Below are 22,027 nucleotides of genomic sequence, written 5' to 3' on the forward strand. Positions count from 1 at the left end.
TGAATAGGCTTCTCTGAGTCCCTATTCTGTGTTTATACTTGAAAATGCTTTGCTTTATGATGTTCTAAATGCAATAGTTAATGCTTTCTGTGAGGTCTAAAGTACCATCATAAAAAAACAGAAAAAACCCCAGTTAATTCAACCTAACAAAAAAAAATCATTTTAATCCTAATTTAAATGCATCAACTAGCTATATTTACATGCATCGGAAGTTAGTCCTGGAATTTTACATATCTGCTAGTTAGACCGGTCCTTCTAAAGGAGTATAGATAATGCCAAGATGCATATTTAACCTCGTCAACATTTTAATTTATTTTACAAAGAGTGGAAAAAATGTTCAAAGTTGCTTTTGTGTTTTCAGTGGTTCTCGCTCACCACAAAAGGTGAAGGAACATCTTGCCCAATGGAAAAAAAAAAAAAAAAAAAGGAAAACAACCACTGATGTACTATACCTTCTATTTTCTACTTAAATTTGAAGCATAGTTAACTACCTGTAAGAAAGCGTTTTCTATGCCAGGCTGGCTGCTGCATAGTGTAGAAATCTTCTTCTCACAGTGCTAATCTCCTGGTGTTTCTGGGGTTAAAGTACTGAAACTATTATTTCCCAGAATGAAAAGAGTTCTGTGAATGAACAGGCAGATGAATGACAGGATCTGTCCTCCCCATTCACTGAACACTGCATTCTGGGAAAACCTACTACAGGTTCTATGAATGGTGGAGGAGGCAGGCGAGAGATGCAACTTGCGGCACTTTATGTTCTCTCCAGAGCCAGAGGATTGTGCAGTGGGGAGGACCTGATGGCAGTGGAAAAGAGACTTCTACATTATGCAGCAACCACCCAGACATGAGACACTTTGTTACTGGTAAGCGGTGTCCCTGGAGCTGCATAGTAGAAAAAAAAATACATACACACATGCATACATACATACATACATATATATATACACACACACACACACACACACATATATACACACACACTAAACTTCAGACTTAAACAAAACACAATAAAATGTGCTCAGACAGACCATATGGTTTAATTTCTATATAATTTTATATCTCCACTTTGATAAAAGGGCAGAGTCCGGCTTTAACCACTTCCCATCCAGCCACTGTATATAACGGCCGGACAGTGGCAGTCCAGGGGCGGGATGCCATTCATAAACGGTGCCCGCCATTTTGGATTGTGCGCGCTGCCTGGGAGCGTGGAGCACCGCGATTCGTCCGGAGAACACCGAACGCTATACAGGACCTCTGTGTGAGGTCCCGTTCATGTGATCACTGATTGGCCAATTAGTGATCACATGAATAGGTGTAAGCAAGATGTCACTTCTGACATCATTGCTTACTACGTGTGAAATCTGTGAATGATCACAGAGATCACATGGTACAAGGCTATTCACAACAGCCTTGTACCATGTGACAAGCTGTGACCAATCACAGCTCACAGAGTATTTCTCAATGGCTGCAAGAATGCAGCCAGAGAGAAGGAGAAATTATTGATTTTACAGCCTTTATGTGTGTAAAAGCAATCAGTGTAATAAAAAAAAAATCATCACCCTCCACTAGTACAGTGTCACTATGGTGACACTGTACTGCTAGGGTGACAGTATGTTAAAAAAAAAAACAAAAAAAAAAAAATGTAAAAAAAAAAAAATTATAATTTTTGGTTAGAAAGTAATTTGGGTTATTTTTTTTTACTAAAAAGGTAACTGAATAATTTTGGCCAAGATTTATGAAGAAAGATTTATTTGCAAAATTTTATAAGAAAAACACTTTTTAAATTTGTTTAGACTTTTTCGTTTATATAGCAAAAAAAAAATAAATTCCGGTGGTGAATAAATACCACCAAAATAAAGTTTTTCCTGTCTCAAAAAAATGCTTAAAAATTCATATGGGTACAGTGTTGCATGATCGCGCAATTGCCATTCAAAGTGTAATAGCGCTGAAAGCTGAAAATTGGCCTGGACAGGAAGGGGTGAAAGTGTCCGGACATGAAGTGGTTAAGTGCCCAAATGTCAGCCATTCTAATTTGGCAAAACTCCAACATCTATTGCTTCCTCATGCTTGCTACTGGTTCATTCATTTGATGGGCTGCTTTACTGGCCAGTAGAAATGTGTAAAAGACAGTAGAAAGCAGGCAAGATGTGTCGAACAGGAAGTGCTGAAGCTCTGTGTTATCAGGATAGTCAGGTATTCAAACATATAGATCAGAGCAGGTTTTCTCAACTAGGGTTCCATGGAACTCTAGGGCTCTTCCAGAAGTTGCTGAGGGTTCCTTGAGCAATGGGCTATTTCTGCCTCTCAGATAAGTGCCCACTGACACCATTGATCTTTTTAGCTGTCTGTAAGGGTGTAATTTTTCCAACTGACCATCAAACTAATGTATCATGAGCTGTAAATATTTCAAGGGTTCCTGTGTTGAAAAGGTTGAGAAAGGCTGCATTTGAGAGCAAAGAGAGATTGACATGTTTAACCAGGCACCTAGAGGTGCATGCATTTTATACCTGCTTGCAGCTTTTATCTCCCCCCCCCCCAATAAAGTGAGGCTCCAGCCATTTTTAATTTAAAGGGGTGTTCTAGATTCAGCAGTCCTTCAAAAAAGTATTTAAAATAGTATTTACGGGAAAAGGGGTTTGCACTTTTACATGATATACTATAAATTAATTTAAAACATGATTGCTATTGCTTTCTTGTAAATTATAAAGAGAGCCAAGACTTATTGATATTTGTCTTCTGACCAGTACTGCAGTGAGAAAACAAGAGAGTTACAGCTCTCTCTACCTTTCATCTAAATTGTCACTGAAGCCAAGTAAAAGCAGAAATCTCAGTTTAAATATTTGTGAATTTTATCTCATCTACTTGCCCATAATGAAAGACAACTGATCAGTCAATTCTAACACGTTATGAAAACTTGTCCTGCTCTCCGTTATGATATACGTGAAAGCCTAATCATTATTTCTGGAAAAGTGCTGATGGGTGAAGAAACGGTTTAGACATACCTTTTTCTTATCCCTCATGGAGCCTTTGCCTCGAACCATAATCTTACACCCAGTCTCTGCTTCCAACTGTTTTGCAGTTAGTCCTCTGGGACCCAGAATACGCCCAACGAAATTGAACTGAAGAGAATAAAAAAAAAAAAAAAAAATGATGTTAATTTAGTATAGAATAACTGTTGCAAATTTACAAAAGGTATTTGCTTCAAACCAGCAGACCAATTTCTCTTAACATGGTTATCAAGCCAATTTACTATAATTTTAGTTTGGAAGTAGTCACCCAAGTGAACATTTTTTGGATTGCTTTTTTTCATTCAGAGTTGCAGGGGTTAAGTGCATTATTGTTGCCATCTGAGAGGGAGGGAGATCTCCTCACTGTTGCCACTATGTAGATATATTAAGAGGATGCCGCATATGCTGCTCATTCCACCCTTCACCCCTGTTGGTGAGACTTCCCATCATTTCCTGTCCTGACAGGAAGTGTGGGGAAATCTCTCCAATGGGGACAAAGACTGCAACAAAAATTCTATAAGGGTGCTAATCCACTACTGCTATAATGTAAATAATCTTTGGGGTGACAAAATCCTGAAATAAATACTTCACTTTCTGCAGGACACAAAACGAAATAAAAACAGTGCTTGAGGTTTTTTTTTCTTATAAAAATGTAAATATTCTTCAATACAGCATATTGAAATTACAGAAATCTAAAAGTTGTACACAGATTTCGAATTTTTGTAATACAATTATGTTTACAAAATTTTGATAACGTACAAATTACAGTTATGCAGTTATCTCAGCTCTGTAACTCAAGGTTCAAAATATGCAAACTGAAAAAAACATTAATAAGAGAGCAATGTTATTAGGTAATAGTGTTAAAATTGAGAATGTCAAATCAGTTCTAGCAGATTAACGAGACTAGCTTTTCATAAATGTCAACAGTGTCCTGCAGACACAATGTTTAACCACTTCCCACCCGCCCGCAATGTACTGCGGCCGGGCGGCAGCTACAGGCAAAGTGACGTACCCGTATGTCGCTCTGGCTGTACTAACACACTGTAGTACAAATGTTACTATGGTAACATTGTACTATTCTGATAAAAGTATTAAAAATAATGATAAAAATGGTAAAAAAAAATACCATATTGAGAATTTAAAAAAAAAAAAATTTAAGTGTTTTTTTTTGTTTAATTCTTTTAACTGCTTGCCAACCGCTTACCCACATTTTGCAGGCAACCAGCAGCTCTTGGCAAAGTGACGTAATCATGCTCTGCTTCTTATTTTGGGGTGTGAACGCATCTGCGCCCCCCACCCGTCGGTCCAGTGAGAGAAGAGAGAACACGGCACAGAGTAAGAGCACCACTACATTTTACAGTTTTAATACTGTGTGATGGAAAAAATGTCACCACCCACTGTTTTATTCTCTAGGGCCTCTGCTTTAAAAAAATATATAATGTTTAGGGGTTTAAAGTAATTTTCTAGCAAAAAAACTGAACAAAAAAGTGTAAGAAAAGGTTTGGTCCTAAAGAGTGGGTGATGTGTGGCATAAGCTTCTAATGTTGGCCCTGAAATGCCAGGATTGTAGAAGCAACCCCTCCAAATTACCCCTTTTTGGAAAGTAGACACTCCAAGGTATTTGCTAAGAGGAATGGGGAGTATTTTGCAGATCTCATTTGTTGCCACGTTTTTGGGAAACGAAGAAAGAAAACAAAAATTTATTTTTTTCTTTTTTTTTCAAAACCCTGCGACAAAAATGATATCTGTAAAATACTTGCCAAGTATCTTATTAAATTCCTTGGGGTGTCTACTTTCCAAAAAGGGGTCATTTGGGGGGGGGGGGGGGGTGTTTGTACTATCCTGGCATTTTTGAGCCTCTGAAACTGATAGGTAGTGGGGAAGTGATATGAGGAAATATGCCCTTTGAAAGCCTGGAGGTGGTCATTGGATTTTAGGGGCTTGTATGTAGCTACGCTGCCAAAAAGCCTCTCACATGTGGTATCCCCATACTAGGGAGAAGTAGAAGAATGTGTTTTGGGGTGTTCCACATATACCCATGGCATGCATGAGCAATATATCATTAAAGTGACAACTTTGTGTAAAAAAAAAAAATGTCATATTCAAAAAAATTGTAGCAAAAAAACCTAAAATGTTCCATGGACTCAATATGCCTTTCTGCAAAATCCTTGGGGTGTCTACTTTCCAAAAAGGGGTCATTTGGGGGGGGGGGGGTGTACTGTCCTGGCATTTTAGCACCTCAAGAAATGCAGTCAGAGAGTAAAAGCTACATAAATTCCAATGTATATACCATAGTTTGTAGACGCTATAACTTTCACACAAACCAATATATATACACATTTTAGCCTAAATTTATGCCTGAGTTTATCTGATATATTTTATAACCAAAAGTGAAAAATGTTTTTTGTTTTTTTTTTCAAAATTCTCAGTCTTTTGTTTATAGCGCAAAAAATAAAAACCGCAGAAGTAATCAAATACCACCAAAAAAGCTCTATTTGTGTACAAAAAAATGACAAAATTTTGTTTGGGTACAGCATTGCACAACCACGCAATTACCAATTGAAATAGCGTAGTGCCAAACAATAAAAAATGGCCTGGTCAGGAAGGGGGGTAAGTTCTCAGGAGAGCAAGTAGTTAACCACTAAATGATGTGATGTGTTCTATTTTAATTACTGGAGTCCCCCAATTCCCCTTAAGTCCCAGAGCATTTTTTTTTGTTTTGATGATGTCTTTGTTCAGCACAATACATTTTTACGTATTCAGACCTACTCCAACGTAACCTACATCATTTTTTGAAAGGGGACTTGCAAATGACTGATCTATAAATATAAATGTGAACCCGGAAAGATGAACTACAAAAAGAGGTGTGTTCATCTACTATAACAATTTTGTTTCATAACTACAAGCAGGGGACACAGCAGATAAAGCCCATGAACCAATGAACCAGTCAATTGAACATGGAAAAATAGATCCTTCCAACGCACATTAACTCAGTTCTACACACAACACTGTACAATGCCCTTTTACAACTACGCTCTTATAAATCTACCAAGTAAGAGACTAAATATGATATATTTCCCCCGTCTAAATGCAACCGGCATGAAAAACGTTCCAAGCTATTCAAATTTATCTTCTGTCTAGCAAATGTTAATTTTCATTGCCTCAATGTAACAAAGATTAAACTTATAAAGAACAGTGTGCTTTCAAGTGTCAGCAATAAGAACAGTACTACTACTATTCTTACTGTGACAACTGAGCACACATTACCCAACACTCATCATTAGTCCAGTGTGAAGGGCATTTCCAGTTTATGAAGTCAAGAAATAAAGCAAAAAAAAAAAAAAAAAAAAAAAAAAAAGTATTGACCTGCTGGAGCCAATCGCAGTCAAACCAGGACAAAATATTACCAAACATAACATGTATGTACAACCAAGAACAAAGATTTAAATCCACACAAGGGACACGACTAGCTATATCCTATTATATCCTATGCGTCCCTTGATGGCAAACTTAATTTAAAATTTACTTTGTTTTGGTTCCTTGTTTAGTTATAATCATGCTCATCCAATCCCCGCCACCTCTACCAACACTGTGATCTTCTGATGCAGTGAAGGTTAAGGACCATTCATTTACTCATCAAGATGTAGACTAAGTTCTTTCCTCCCCACCTCCTCCATTCATAGGAGCTGTACTATAGCTTCTATTAATGAAAAACAAATTCATCCACCCGCCCATCCTTCATTAACCACTTTAAGTCCGGTTACTTTTACCCCCTTCCTGTCCAGGCCAATTTTCAGCTTTCAGTGCTATCACACTTTGAATGACAATTGCGCGGTCATGTAACACTGTACCCATATGAATTTTTTAACATTTTTTGAGACAGATAAAGCTTTATTTTGGTGGTATTTATTCACCACTGGGATTTTTTATTTTTTTTTGCTATGTAAATGAAAATGTCCACAAAGTTTGAAAAAAAAAAGTGTTTTTCTTATACAATTTTGCAAATAAATATTTCATAATAAATCTTGGCCAAAGTGTATTCCGTTATCTTTTTAGTAAAAAAAAAAAAAAACCTCACTATATTATTATATATATATATATATATATATATATATATATATATATATATATAATTTTAAACTTTTTTTTTACATTTTTAGAATTTTTTTTTTTTTTTACATACTGTCATCCTAGCAGTACAGTACTACTTGTGGGGGGTGATGACTTTTTTTAACGCCGATTGCTTTTACACCCATAAAGGCTGTAAAAGCAATCATTTCTCCTTCTCTCTGGATGCATTCTTGCAGCCATTGAGAACTACTGTGAGCGCTGTGATTGGTCACAGCTTGTCACATAGTACAAGGCTGTTGTGAATAGCCTTGTACCATGTGACCTCTGTGATCATTCACAGATTTCACAGGTCGTAAGCAATGATGTCAGAAGTGACATCTTGCTTACTACTCTGCATGTGATCACAGATTGGCCACTGATCACTGATTGTTATTAAGTCATAGTAGGCAGCAAGGGTGGGAATAGAGTAAGAAACGGTGGGAATAGAGTAAGAGCGCAAATGACTGGTCCCTCAGCTCTATTAGCCGCCACTGCACCAGAAGATTAGTGTGGCGGGGGTGGACTGAATCTGAGGAGCCTGCAGCACAAGGGACACATCGGATTGGGCAGATTGATCGTAAAACATGCCCCTTGTGCGGATTTTTAAAACATTTTTTGATAGGGTAACAAAGCTTAACCTCTTGCCGACCGCGCATAGCCGAATGACAGCTTCACCGCGGCCGGCCAGTTCTGAGTGGACGTCATATGACGTCCTCCCAGAACGCGCTCTCCTGCGCGCCCCAGGGGGCGCGCACCCGGCGATCTCCGTGATCGCTGTGTCCTACGGACACAGCTGATCACGTGATGTAGTGAAAGGCCGATCCCACCGGCCTTTTACCACGTGATCAGCGGTGTCCAATGACACGCTGATCACAGGGAAATGCAAGTGCCGGTTCTCGGCTGCACTTTCCTCACGCTGCCAGATCATGAGGAAAGTACTGCCGAGAACCGGCAGTTGTCAGAGCGGGGATCGGCACCGATCATCAGGGCACTGATGATCAGTGCCCTGATGATCGGTGCCCAGCAGTGACACCCGCAAGTTCCGCCCAGCAGTGCGCCCACTAGCCCCACCCACCCCTCCCAGCAGTGCCCCCACCTGTGCCCAGCAGTGCACCCACCTGTGCCACTCTGCAGTGCCACCTATCTGTGCCCAGAAGTGCCACCTACCTGTGCCCAGCAGTGCCACCCACCTGTGCCCACCAGTGCCACCCACCTGTGCCCACCAGTGCCACCCACCTGTGCCCACCCACCAGTGCTGCCCACCAGTGCCACCCACCAGTGCAGCCCAGCAGTGCTGCCAGTCAGTGCCGCCAGTCAGTGCCCAGAAGTGATGCCAGTCAGTGCCGTCTATCAGTACCCATCATCAGTGTCACCTATCAGTGCCGCCTATCAGTGCCGCCTATCCGTGACCCCTAATTAGTGCTGTCTATCAGTGCCGCCTATCCGTGCCACCTCATTAGTACTGCCTATCAGTGCCCTTTAGTGCTGTCTATCAGTGCCCATCAGTGCCGCCTATCAGTGCCCATCAGTGCCGCCTCATCAACGCAAATCAGTGAAGGAGAAAAAATACCCGTTTAAAAAATTTTATAAAAGAAACAAATAAACTTTTTTTTTTCTTCAAATTTTTTGCACATTTTTAATTTATAGCGCAAAAAGTAAAGCGCCCAGTGGCGATTAAATACCACCAAAAGAAAGCTCTATTTGTGAGAAAAAAATGATCAAAATTTCATATGGGTACAATGTTGCATGACCGCGCAATTGTCAATCAAAGTGCGGCAGCGCTGAAAGCTGAAAGTTGGCCTGGTAAGGAAGGGGGTATAAGTGCCTGGTAGGCAAGTGGTTAATCAATGCACTGCATCTACAGAGGAACAGCTCTGTCACCCTAGAAATGGAAGTCTGTTAGGGCCCTTTATCACTGATTAGTTGTTGATCGGTTTTGCAGTTAAAGCAGAAGAAAAACACATCCCTTTAAATCCTATTGTACTGTTCACACCAATCAGTTGCATTTTTAGAGGCTTTCACACTTCTCCAAAGCAAAACGAAGTAAAAACATATAATGCATTCCATCAAATCCTATGTAACGCTTCACACCTGTTTTCATAAGGCAGTGTGAAAGCAGTCAAAAGCACAATTGAAACCCAACTGACCGGTGTGAAGAGTTCCCCAGGATTTCAAGGGATGCATTTTTCTTTCAGTTTTTTTTATCTAAATAAATATTTTGTTTGAAGGATAATGCACTATGCCAGTGTGCCCTCTTTTTTGCTCTTTGGTTACAATAATACTAGCACCTGACTGCCTGTGTAACTCTAAACTGGTAACTAGGAACTAGGCAGGGCTGTTAACAATACTTAGGATAACACTGCAGAGTGCACAGGAATGTACAAGGACCATTAACAGTTGACTATTCCCTATGTATCTGAAACGAAAACCCTCTGCTGAAGAACCAAATTGTAAATCAACACTGATCAGAATCAATCAAGCAGAGACGAACACAGATGTAATTTCCAGTCTCAATCACAAAGCTGCGTTACAACCTCAACATCAGCAACTTATTTAGAGATGGTCAAACTATGCAACTCACATTTATATCCTGCATTTAAAAAAAAATAGATCTTTTTTCATCAATCACCAAGCAACAGATAGGATATATAGAGCATCCTATTTTTTTAAATCTCTGTATATAACTGAACAAATTAAGTAAAAAACCACCTTAATCTACTTAGAATGTGTTCCTTACCTAGAGAAGTCCCCAGAGTAAGACAAGGCAAAAAAATCTTGTTCCCTATGAGGGTAGTTTAAACCAATATACATTGTAATGTCATTTGTTAGACAAGAAAAAAAACAAAAGACAATGCAATGCACCAGAATTGGTGCACTGGCAGTCTAGTCCCAATGTACAGGAGCAGCTGTGCTATCAGCGTGGCATGGTACTTTGTACGAGTCCTCAATCATTTTTAAAATTCCACCTTTCCAGTACTCCATTCTGAAATGTGTTTTGCCACAGTCAAGGTACTGCAGGTAAGAAATGTCTGCAGTGTAGTGGCCATGAATATATTTTCATTTACACGGTTTTGCAAAGCATAATTAGTTCAGGCCTGTCTACACAGGAACTTTAATCTTGGCAATGCATAGTTATATGCCTTGCTAATTTCTGTATCAATACATGCAGCTGCTACATGCCAATAAATTACATAATGAACCATAGGAATGAACAGAAAAAATGAAATAAAGAACAAGGCGATATAGGAAACATCGTTACTCAAAGATTGCACACATTTGAATGCTGTGTATAGCATCTATAAGCCACAAATATAGTCATTCCATAGAGCACAAAAAATAAATCATCTATATCATCTCAAACCAGCAAATATGTCAATGGAGTTTACAATTGAAACGTGTTTTGTATGTGTGAGACATTTTCTGGGTAATTGGTGAAAAAGGCTAACAACTTTCTCATGGTCGCTGATATATGGATATGATGCTAACAATAGTTCCTTTGCAAATATCATGTATACTGTTTTTGTCTTTAAACAGATAAAAGCAAAGATCATCATGTATAATAAAAACAAGGAATGAATAATGCAATGCAAGATGACGAAATGAAAGCTTTTTAAACATGATAATTTGCAGTAAAAATTATTGTATGTAATTGTGGTTGGTGCTGCAATACATGGCAAATTCCACTGCGGAAATAAAACCAGCTCATACAAAAGGATCCATTGCATTTACACAGTGATTTCAAAGCTTAATCTGTATTGAACAATAGCTAAAACCCTGACTATGCTTCTGTTGCTGAATGTGAATAATGTAGATTTAAAAGGATTTAAGCAGCTTGTCTAATCTCAGCTGCATTATTGTTAAATGCATTTTTATTTTTGCTTCTAAAGCCTCCATGCACCTGCTCTGTGGAATGAGTATGTTATCAAGATCACCAGCATTGGTCTGTTTTGGTTAGATTAGTCTCGTGTTGATAAGACAATCATTCTGAGCCTTTTGAGCAATCTGGAGTGACCTTTCGACATAAGTGCAATATGAATGAAAATTATTTTTGTAATCCTCAGGGATTCGGTACAATTATTTGTAGTACAGCACCAGTCTATTTGATATTTTCTATTTGCCTGAACAGAAAGAGTAAAAAAAAAAAAAAATAATAATTTGTTGCAAATGAAACTTCCACATACAAAAGAGTAATGAGGGAGAATGTCAAACCTGGAAAAAAAAAAGGTTTCCCTGCCAGATTTAAGGGGTAAGAAAGCAAAATTCAACAGTCAATGCTTTTGACCTTACTATTCGATTTTAACCACTTCAAAACCAAGCCAAGTCTGACATTTCTCTCTCTCTCTACATATATATATATATATATATATATATATATACATATATACACATACATATACATACACACACACACACTTTTTTTAACCAAAAGCCCTGGAAAATAACATGGTCAATGCAATTTTTTTATGTTGCTCGATATTTACTCAAAAGAAAATTTTTCAGGAAAAAATACAAGTGTACACAAACAGTATAATACTCAATACGCCAAGTAAGTTTGGAGACAAATGACAGTACCTAAAAATCTCCATAGAAGATGCTTTACAAGTCTTTACAGGTTACCAGTTTACAGTTACACAGGCGATCAAGTACTAGAATTATTGTAACCAAAAGAGCCAAAAAAAAAAAAGGATGCACTGGCCTAGTGCAGTATCCTTCAAACAAAATATTTACATAAAAGTGGTAAATATTACACTGAAAGGATATATAAAACAAAGGCTTATCATATAGGAAAAGCAGCACCACCCAATCCACAATACATCAAGGACCATGAACATGCAGGAATACCGGTAAGTTAGTATAACTAATCAGCTGCACGTTCTGTGGTTCTGGCTGAGAGAAGTGTCGGAAGATGGTAAGCATTCATGTTGGCTCTGCGGAAGAGATAAGTCCTCAAAACGTGCTAGCCTGTTGCATTGGTGTGGACATTTCAGGGACTAAATTGGTGTCCCAAACTACTTGTCCCTCATAACAATCTACTTGTCCTGATAAAAATAAATTTTAACCAAAACCATATTTAAATCTGAGGTGCTTTATGGAATGTCTGGGGCTTTTAAAAACAAAAGGGGCTTTATGGAGACTTAAACGTTTAATATTTTTAACATTGCCCTGTATATCTCCTCCTTCTCTCCCTGCCTGTCTCAAGCTCTGAACCCAGGGACTAGCAGGGCGGGGAGAGACCTTGCAGTGTAATAAGAATGAGCATCGATTGGCTGCTCATCAGAAAAGGTGCATCTTGGACTTATCCTTTATCCCTTTTGCTGCCAGAGCGGTTTTTGCACATGTATAAAAAAATAATTTCAAGATTACACAAAACCTCCAAACATTATATAATTTCTGAAAGCAGAGGTGGCGGCTGGCACTGTGGGCTGTGTGGAAGCAATCGGGTGGCAGCACTGCCTGACAGGTGGCCCCTGCTGCTTGTCTGCAGTAGGGCTAAAGGCAAAAAAAAAAAAAATACCTGCCTGGCGCCCAGAACTACATGTCCAGGGCGTTGGGTGACAGGAATTTCACATCCCTGCTGTTGGATGTCCTTTGACCCTGTGACAATACATGATGTATTGTGGACTGGATGATGCTGGTTTTCTTATATAATGAGCTTTTTGCTCTTTGGTTACAGTGTCTTGGATTTCACGAGTCCTTTGAGGGCTGGTAACAGCTTGTAAACAAACCAAAACAAGGAGATGACTAAATCCTTGTCGCTTCCGGTTTCTGACATCACAGAAGTTTGTCCCATTCTGTGTACAGCAGCTGACGCCACCAGTCAGATCAGTCCCAGACTTCCCGATGGGACAGGAGAGCCCAGGAAAAGCGGCGGCACGACCACTTCCAACGTCTGTAAAAGTGATTGAGTGGCTATATACAGTAGCTGCAGGGATCACTTTTTCAATATAAGGAATCACTGACTGAAGAAAACAGTACCAGGATCAAGGTTGTAGCCTCAACCATCATCCTGATATCCCCACCTCAATATGAGACAATGGTATGGAGGTTGTTTTGTTTCTGTTAGTTTATATAGCAAGTTATATTCCACCATGCCAGACAGCAAGCATGTGCAGCTGACATGCCAATGCCAAGCCTGCCAGTTCTTACATGTAGTGGTTGCACTTATTTTCTCTTTTTAGGCTAAAAACAACATTCCAAAGTACAGAAAAACCTTGCCTTGATCAAGTTCTCCATCTGTGAAATTCTCCTCTAGGGATTAGATGTTCTGATGGACTATAAAGAACGCATACAGTGATTTTAAGTGGCCACATAAGTGGACAGAGAAATAGGACTCATATCATTCACAGTATAAAAGAGGGAAGTGTTCAAGGCTCATGAGAATGAGCACTTTTCAGAAAGCTTTAAAACAAGCTGGTAAACATTTTTCATGGCCATTACTTCTAATCTCTCATACAGGACTACAACATTTCCCATACTATGGTGCCTGATGATTTTCTTCACCATGATCCGTCTTGTGTCACTACTTATTTCACCCAGATTTTTGTGCCACAACAGACACACTTACCATTACCACTGACAGCAGCATTCTGAACAAAAAATAGCATAACAAAATCTGCAGTGCTTATACTATTGTAATATTTGTTGTTACAGAGTTGCGTTATGCACTTTATGAACTGTAGCTGCTGAATTAATTTATTATAGCAGAGAGCTTTGAATCAGGGGAGTCCAACCTGCGGCCCAAGACAGCTATGAATGTGGCCCAACACTAAATCGTAAACTTACTACTACATCCATCACACCAGATATTGATGTGTTAGTTTATCAAAAAAAGCTTTCTTTTGGTATTTTTTATGCTATAAACAAAAAAAAAAAAAGACCAAAAATAAAAAAAAAAAAAAATAATAATATTTTCGACTTTCTACTCTAAAACATATCCAATATAAAAAAATAAAAAAATCTAATTGCTTCATTAATTTATGCTATGTATGCTGCTACATATTTTTGGTAAACAAAATCCCAATAACCATATATTGATTAGTATGAGCAAAAGTTAGTGTCTACAAACTGATATATATATATATATATATATATATATACATACACACATACATACATACACACACACACTCGTATTTCTATTTTATATACTTGCAATGGTGGCGATCAGTGACCTATAGTGGGACTGTGATATTGCGGGGGACAATCGGACACTTACTTTGTGGGAACCAGTGACACCAAATATAGTGATCAGTGCTAAAAATATACACGGACTCTACTAATGACACTGGTTGACACTGTTCTGCAGGGAAAGAGAATCCAGCACATTGCCACTGACCAGACACAGCTCTGCCTTGTTTACATAGGCAGAGCTGTGTTCTGTCAGTCTCCTAGACTAGGCGCTCATCCATTGGCCAGCACCTACTGATCAGCTTCTACTGTGAAGCAGCGCGCTGGCTGCACATGCGCGTGCCCGAGACCAGGAAGTGGTATCTGCTATGGGGCAGCTGGCAAATGGTTAAGGAACAAGTAAAGAGTGAACATATACCTGTGTTCCTTTTTATCAACAAGCAAATATTTAAGCGCTTTGTTCTCTCAAGGTATTAGAGATTTAAATTTTTCTAAAAAATACTTTGAACAGGAGTTGCTTTGAACAACATATTTACATCCAGTATATATTTTCCTTTAAACATTCACTGCAAAGGGCAGTACAAAATATTTTGCTAATCACATCATAAATTTGTTTGAAATAATCAATAGATGTATTGCAGAAATGTACTGCACAGTTTTTTTATTTTTGTTTTTTTTTTATTAATACAGCCCTGACATACACAAACAAAAATGCATTATCAGAGCATTTCTGTTCAGGTAAGAAAATGGATCTAAGGCTCCATGCATACTGGGTGTTTTGATAACCCTGGTAATGTGAGCTGTGTAAAGTCACGATAAAAACTTGAGTTTTTCAGCTTTTTTTTAGCGTTTTTGCATTAGTGTCTAGCGGCGTTTTCCTGCGTTTAATTTTACCCTTTTTTTGGTCAAAAAAGTGCAAAAATGCTGGTTTGCGGTTAGCACAATTTACCGCGCAATTCAGCATTAGAGCATTTTTACAGCTAAAAAAACTCCACTAGTCCTGGGTTTTTTTGCCAGCCAAAAAACATTGAATACAGTCTGTGTGCATGGACACATAGGATAACATGCTGGGGGGTTTATTAGCTGCAGAAAAAAACGTCAAAAGCAAAAAACAGCAGCTGTAAAAACGTCCAGTGTGCATGATGACTAAAGATATTGGGATGTTTGGATCCTGATGCATCTCAAATTATTCACCAAAGGCTACAGCCAACTATATAGCAGGTTTATGCATAGGCCCAATCAATCTGTACTAACAAGTCTGAATTGTTTATCATCAGTTCTGGAAGACCAACATCAGATATTATATACAGCACAGATAAATTGTATACAGAAAAATGTTACAATGTTGTAGTTTTTGGGAAGTACACTTTTGGAGAATCACTTCCTGTTTTGTGTTACTGTCCAGTGTGAATTACCTGCCAGTAAATTAAGGTATGTTATCAATACAGAATTACAAGGGTCAACAAGTTACCAGACTCCAATGTGGCACTTTGACCTCACAGCCAATGAATATGAGCAGATATATACCCATTAGTATGACTCCATAAAATATCTGCCTATCTATGACAACGCTAAGACCTACCTATTCGTCTTTACCCATCAGTCTATCTACATAAGATATCTTAGGTGTGTAAGAAATTGTACGCTGCCAAAATGAATGGAGTGCCAAAAGGTGTATCACGCTGCTGCAAACACCAAATGTGTGTTCCTCACATTGACCAGAAAAAACAATTAACAGAAGTGTAGCGCTGCTACAATTGTACAACAAATATATAAAGATCTTGTGCAAATTGTAAACCACTCACTTTCAAACATGTAAACAATAAAAGTCTCTCAACCACATATATAGACAGTCCCAAAATTCTCAAATATTCTTGGTGTGAATTTATGTGCACTCCTGTTGGTGAAGTATTCCCATAATCCCAGTGCTGTTACCAATTCAATGTGCACCACATGTGTAGAATAGGTGGACTCTCACCTTAATGCTTTGACCTACAAATCATAATAGGTCAAAGTGCATAATTGTTCATCTTTCTCCCTGGGTAGAATTTCCCCACAGGTTCTCTCCCTCTCCAAATCAACCCAGGCTCTCACAGTCCTGTACCACTATAGCGCTGCACTGCTTTGCTCTAAATACAGACTCAGAATCATCAAAAGGCCGCCAAACTTTAAAACCATCCAAATATTTATTAAAATTACATGCATGAAATGCTAAATTCACTCACAAAAGGCAAAACACAGCTCACAGATCGTGTTCAGCGTCCAGTCTCACCGTCGGCATTTGGCTCCTGTATCACCTGGCTCCTCCCCACACGTATCTTCAAGGGATCCTCAGGAAGAAGGATACAAGCTTCAGGAGACAGAGGGTCTGGCAGCTAGTGTACGTCCACCTTGCTTGAATGCTGAACAAGCTGATGTTAGAAGGTGACGCTACCATGCACAGCTGCGCCAGATTTTGCAGTTTCCAATTTTAGTAAACCAACTCCATTATGTCTCATTCACAGTCTGATTGTAAGAGGTAAAGCTATCCTTCACCCCATTTTATATCAAGTGGGAAAACGTTCCAGTCTACTCTTATATCCAAATTAGCACAGAGGGAACTGAAGCAGATCTGAAATACCACCAGGTCCTGTTCATACAACGTATCAGCACTTAGAGACAAACTACAAGGCAGTGCTTCGGTGGTACCTGGTACCTGCTAAGTACACCACTCATCATCTTCGGTGGTACCTGGTACCTGCTAAGTACACCACTCATCATCTTCGGTGGTACATGGTACCTGCTAAGTACACCACTCACCATCTTCGGTGGTACATGGTACCTGCTAAGTACACCACTCACCATCTTCGGTGGTACCTGCTAAGTACACCACTCACCATCTTCGGTGGTACCTGGTACCTGCTAAGTACACCACTCATCATCTTCGGTGGTACATGGTACCTGCTAAGTACACCACTCACCATGTTCGGTGGTACATGGTACCTGCTAAGTACACCACTCACCATCTTCGGTGGTACATGGTACCTGCTAAGTACACCACTCACCATCTTGTTTCCATGGGCACATTTCTCCACATTTGGAGCCCAATGCTTATCACTCTGTTCCTCTTTATAAACACAGCTTTCTCTTGTCTATATATCTTTTCTCAAATAGCTTCCTTCTCTACACCAATATGTTATCACTTACAACTATTTGATATTACTGATTCAATGAGCAACTGCTGTCATGAGCCTTCTGTTTATGCACCAATGTTAGAAACATGTCTGTGACTTTTGTAATGTCTTAGCCTAGGTTCACACTATTATCCATTTGAATGGGCTGCTGTGCCCACATTTACTGCAGGTAAGTGCATGTGACTTTTTAAAAATGTGGCCGCAGGGAAACCACACGGTCTTTTTGACCATGCGGTTTCCCTGTAGTAACCACACCAGCAAACGCACTGCAGGCTGAGATGCATGGAGGTGCCTTTCAGAATGAATGGCAGCCCCACGTGTCTCATAAGAGCAGCGAGATTTGTTTGCGGGAGCAGAAACTGGTGCGATTCACCCACTACCAGCCAACATACTGTAGGCAATTGTGAACCGAGCCTCTTTGGAATTTTCAATGAAGATTGAACAAGAAATACATATTGCATATATGCACACTTGTAAAGTCTAGGACCACTTTAAAGTTTTATACTTTAACAGTCCTGTCCATGCTACTAATCTCTACCTTCTAGGGTTCTGGGACGGCAGACGCCTTGTACCACCCTGTACACTCTAATCTTTCCATTGTAACAGAACACTAATGTTTATACTGGGGTACCAGGCTTCTTAAATGTGTACATGATGCTGAAAACTGTTTAGCAAGCTTAGCCCTTCAAGATACAGAAAACCGGTTGTGGGACAAGTACCAATTCCTTTTTATGCTAGAGGCCCTTTAATTTTTAAAACAGTCACTTTAATGAAAAATAAAAAACACAAAGAAAAAAAGTGTAAAGATGCAGTGATGGACTTCTACTAATTATGCCACATACTTCTCCATTAACTTAACCAGGAATTTAAAAGGAATTAACTTCAGACAGAAACTAATACAAAGATGCAATGGAGTTTATTTACTGATGCTGGAGAGAGCAAAATCAGGCTCACTTCTGCATAGAAACCAGTCTTTAGAGGCGGATTGGTTTCTATGCAGAAGTAAGCCTCATTTTGCACGCTTCGGTCTTCGTAAATGAACCCCCTTTTGTTGAATAGCAGCAAATATGTCAATACAGCATGCACACACCTCCATATCTGAAATGATCAGAGAATATCAGCAATCATTTCATACAGCAAACAGTAGTTAGCACTTCCAGCAGTAAAATCACAGTATGTAGTCCTCAGAGGCAAAGGTTTTTTCAAGACTACCCTGCAACTTGCACCACCAATCTCTCTGCAGTTATACACCTCAGTTTTAACCAGGTCTTTGTTATGAAATAAAGTGGTTAAAAGTTAGGACCATTTCTTGACTTTTAACTGCTGTCTGTGAGCCCACTGGGAGTATGTCTCCTCACTTCCTGTTTTAACAACTACATTAGTAGTGAGCAAAATTCTCCCCAGTGTCAACTAGCACTTCGGCATTCTTTTATTATTGTTATTATTCTCAATCCTCTACTATTAGAAACATATTTATTAGGAAGTTTGAATGTGAAATTCACTGCAGATGCATTTTCTGGTCTGTTGAATGTATTTCATATCAGAGTGACTGATATATCTGCAGTGAATAGTGTAATAAAACAGGAGTCTGCCCATGTCTTTATATCTCTGAGTTGCAGCTAGGCCCGATTATACTTGAGACTTGCTGTGTGCCAGCGCATGGCACACAAGTGATCACTGCCACACCTTTAATATCAAGTGAATCTTTGACCCTAAGTTCACATCTGTGCGGGTGGTGCCGCTGTGGATCCGCATGAAAATCTGTGCAGCTGCACCACCCGCACAGAGAAATGCGGACCCGCAGGCGGGTGCCATTACTTCTAATGGCACGCCGCCCGCACTGGAAAACGCAACCGCACTGTGCCCAAGCAAAACGCAGCCCAAACGGCCGTATATATGTGAACCAGGGGTTATTTACTACCACAGAATGACAATTCAGGGCCACAGGAGACCTCTTCCTCAGGCAGATAGAGGTGATCTACCTGCCTGATGACAGGGTCATCTTTGGCCCCAAACTGTTGCTTCTTTTGTGAGCTTAACTTGATACTGAAGGTGTGTCGTAATCATTTTACTTGCTGCCAGTGCCATCCATCAGCTCTCCTTAGAACCCAACTATGGTCTTTGGTTGTAAGGTTGCTCCAGAGAATTTTAAGTGAACCCACATGAAATGAGATTCCTACATATGTAGGCAAGAATATTTTCATATTTCTATACTTGTGCACAATTATTTGGCAAGTGAATATTTTGACCAAATCATCATTTATATGCACATCGTCCAACTCCAAGCTGTACAAACTTGAATGCTTATTGGATTTAAGCATATCAGGTGATGTGTATTTCTGTAATGAGGGAGGGTGTGACGAATGTGGTACCCAAGGACCGGCTAACCTCACACCTGTCACTTTACTGTCTGAGCCACTCAGCTGCACCCTGCACAAAGGTTTTCCAGCTCCCGGGACCACAATGTAGGTGCCGCAGGCTGAGAGCGATTGTCTCTTGCCCCCCCCCCCCCCCTTCCTGCCCATGCCATTTTTTGAGACACAGCGCTGCATTAATTGAAATGACAATTGTGCAGTCATGAAACACTGAACATAAAATTACATGTATTGCCTTTTTTTTTTTTAAACAAAAACAGAACTTTCTTTTGGTGGTATTTGATCATCCCTGTGGGTTTTATTTTTTGCGCTATAAACAAAAAAAAAAAAAACATTTTTACTTTGCTTTAAAACATCCAATAAAAAATAGAAATTTAGTCATAAGTTTAGGCCAAAATGTATTCTGCGACAGGTCTTTGCTCGAAAAAAAAAATGTCAATACGTGTAAATTAATTGGTTTATGTAAAAGTTATAGTGTCTATAAATAGCGGTATATATACTGGAATTTTTACTTTATTATGCTAGTAATGACAGCGATCAGCGACTTATAGTGGGACTGCGGTGGGCATTCTGACACTGGGTGGGAACTGACTGCCACCCCCAGTTACACTAATATAGTGATCAGTGCTAATAAAAAGCACTGACACTGTACTAATAACACCGGGCAGGAAGGGGTTAACATTTGCATGATCAAAAGGGTTAACTGTGTGCATTTTACTACAGAGACATGCTGCTTTGTAATTCTCTGCTGTGCAGAGAAATACAAAAGCAGCATGTCCTTCCTGGCAGGAGAGAGACCACTTGTTTACACGCAGGTCTCTCCCCTGTCAGCTGTACTCGGCGATCACTGGGTGCCGCCCTGTAGCAGTAGTTCTTCTATAGAGTGGCGGGCAAGCGGTTAACTAAGCAATTAAGTCTAGGCTACCACCACTGCCTTTTGACCGAGAAAGAGGAAACAATCATAATCTTAGCATCAATTATGAAAAATAAACATCTGTACACACACAGTCAGCACAGACAGGTATATTCAGAGATGTGCCATATACACAGTAGCACTCTTCAAGAGACAGGGATTCTTTAGTTTGCATTAAAATCTTTAGGGACAGTTTTAACACTTCAAAATAGAGTTTAATAATGAAAATGTCCAAATAAAATATTTACAGAAAAAAGGTGTTACAAAGAAATAAAGGAACCATAAAGCAACAGAGAATTAAAAAGGAGTTTCAAAGGAGCAATACTTGCAAAGTCCTTGTTTTTAAGCAGAGTCCAACTGTCCAAGCAAAAACGTTGCAGTGGTTCTCTCAAATCAGGTTAGGTGTTCCTTGGATGAGGTTAAATGAAAGCTATCAAATTTGCTTGCAGTCTCTTTATCGGACATCAAGGGGGGGTGTTAACAGAGATTATTTGACCAATCACCTGGTTTAAGGGGTGGGTGCTTAGAGGTCACCACGTTTATGACTAACTCCCAAATACAGTTTTATAAGTATTTATATTTCTAAAAACCTACCATTTACAGTCTGCTACCATGCAGATTATTGTCTAGCATGAAATTAGCTTCAAAATGGACATAAATATAGCATGTGACTGATAGAAGTTATGAAACATGCTGAAGTTTTAGAATCTTGACAGATAAGCCATCTAACAGAAATGTGTATTCCACTAAGGTATTTCTGACCCAAGGTCTGTTAGGTCTTTGGATTGCTCAAGCTTGTGAGGGTGGCAGTTTTATTAGGGCTTCAGACCAGAAAGAGGGATTGAGCTAATAGGAATGAGAGGCTTGTATATGTCCTGGTCTGATAAGAAGGCTTTGGCATCAGTCAACAGTTGTGTATTGCACTAGACGCTTCCTTAAGAGATTAAGTTTAGAAAACCCCTGCTGTCGATTACGAACTTGGGCTACAAACGGTCATGGCTGAATCTGAACAACATGGCATCTTTGCCCTTCCACACAGCTTTGTGAATGCTCAGTACGCATTACAATTATAGGTATAGCCTAAGGAAATCAGCAATTTTAAAAAGTATTTCAAAGGGATGAAGCACTCTTGAAATTGCCAAGATATTGGGCCGTGATCACAGAATCATCCAATGTTTTGTTGCAAACAGTCAACAGGGTAGCAAGAAACATTTTGAGGGGGAAAAAATGCAAATTAACTGGCAAAGATTTGAGATGAATCAAAACGTGAAGTTACTAGGAACCCATTATCCTCCAGTGCTGCCATATTTCAGAACTGCA

At 39.3% G+C, this 22,027-nt stretch overlaps 1 protein-coding gene across 9 annotated transcripts in view; it reads right to left on the reverse strand.

Annotated features, from left to right (window-relative positions):
* QKI (QKI, KH domain containing RNA binding) overlaps positions 1 to 22,027 on the reverse strand; it is a 273,632-nt gene that overhangs the window by 146,120 nt on the left and 105,485 nt on the right. For all 9 annotated transcript variants that reach the window (XR_016311503.1, XM_089668598.1, XM_089668597.1 and 6 more), the window contains exon 3: positions 3,003 to 3,119. Coding sequence is in view for 8 of the 9 variants with exons in the window: in XM_089668598.1 (XP_089524724.1) it covers positions 3,003 to 3,119 (117 nt within the window). In the remaining variant the exon portion in view is untranslated. The remainder of the gene's footprint in view (positions 1 to 3,002; positions 3,120 to 22,027) is intronic.

The sequence above is a fragment of the Staurois parvus genome, unplaced genomic scaffold, assembly GCF_062004578.1.
Source record: "Staurois parvus isolate SC_StPar_1 unplaced genomic scaffold, SC_StPar_1.0 ptg000059l, whole genome shotgun sequence".
NCBI lineage: Eukaryota > Metazoa > Chordata > Amphibia > Anura > Ranidae > Staurois > Staurois parvus.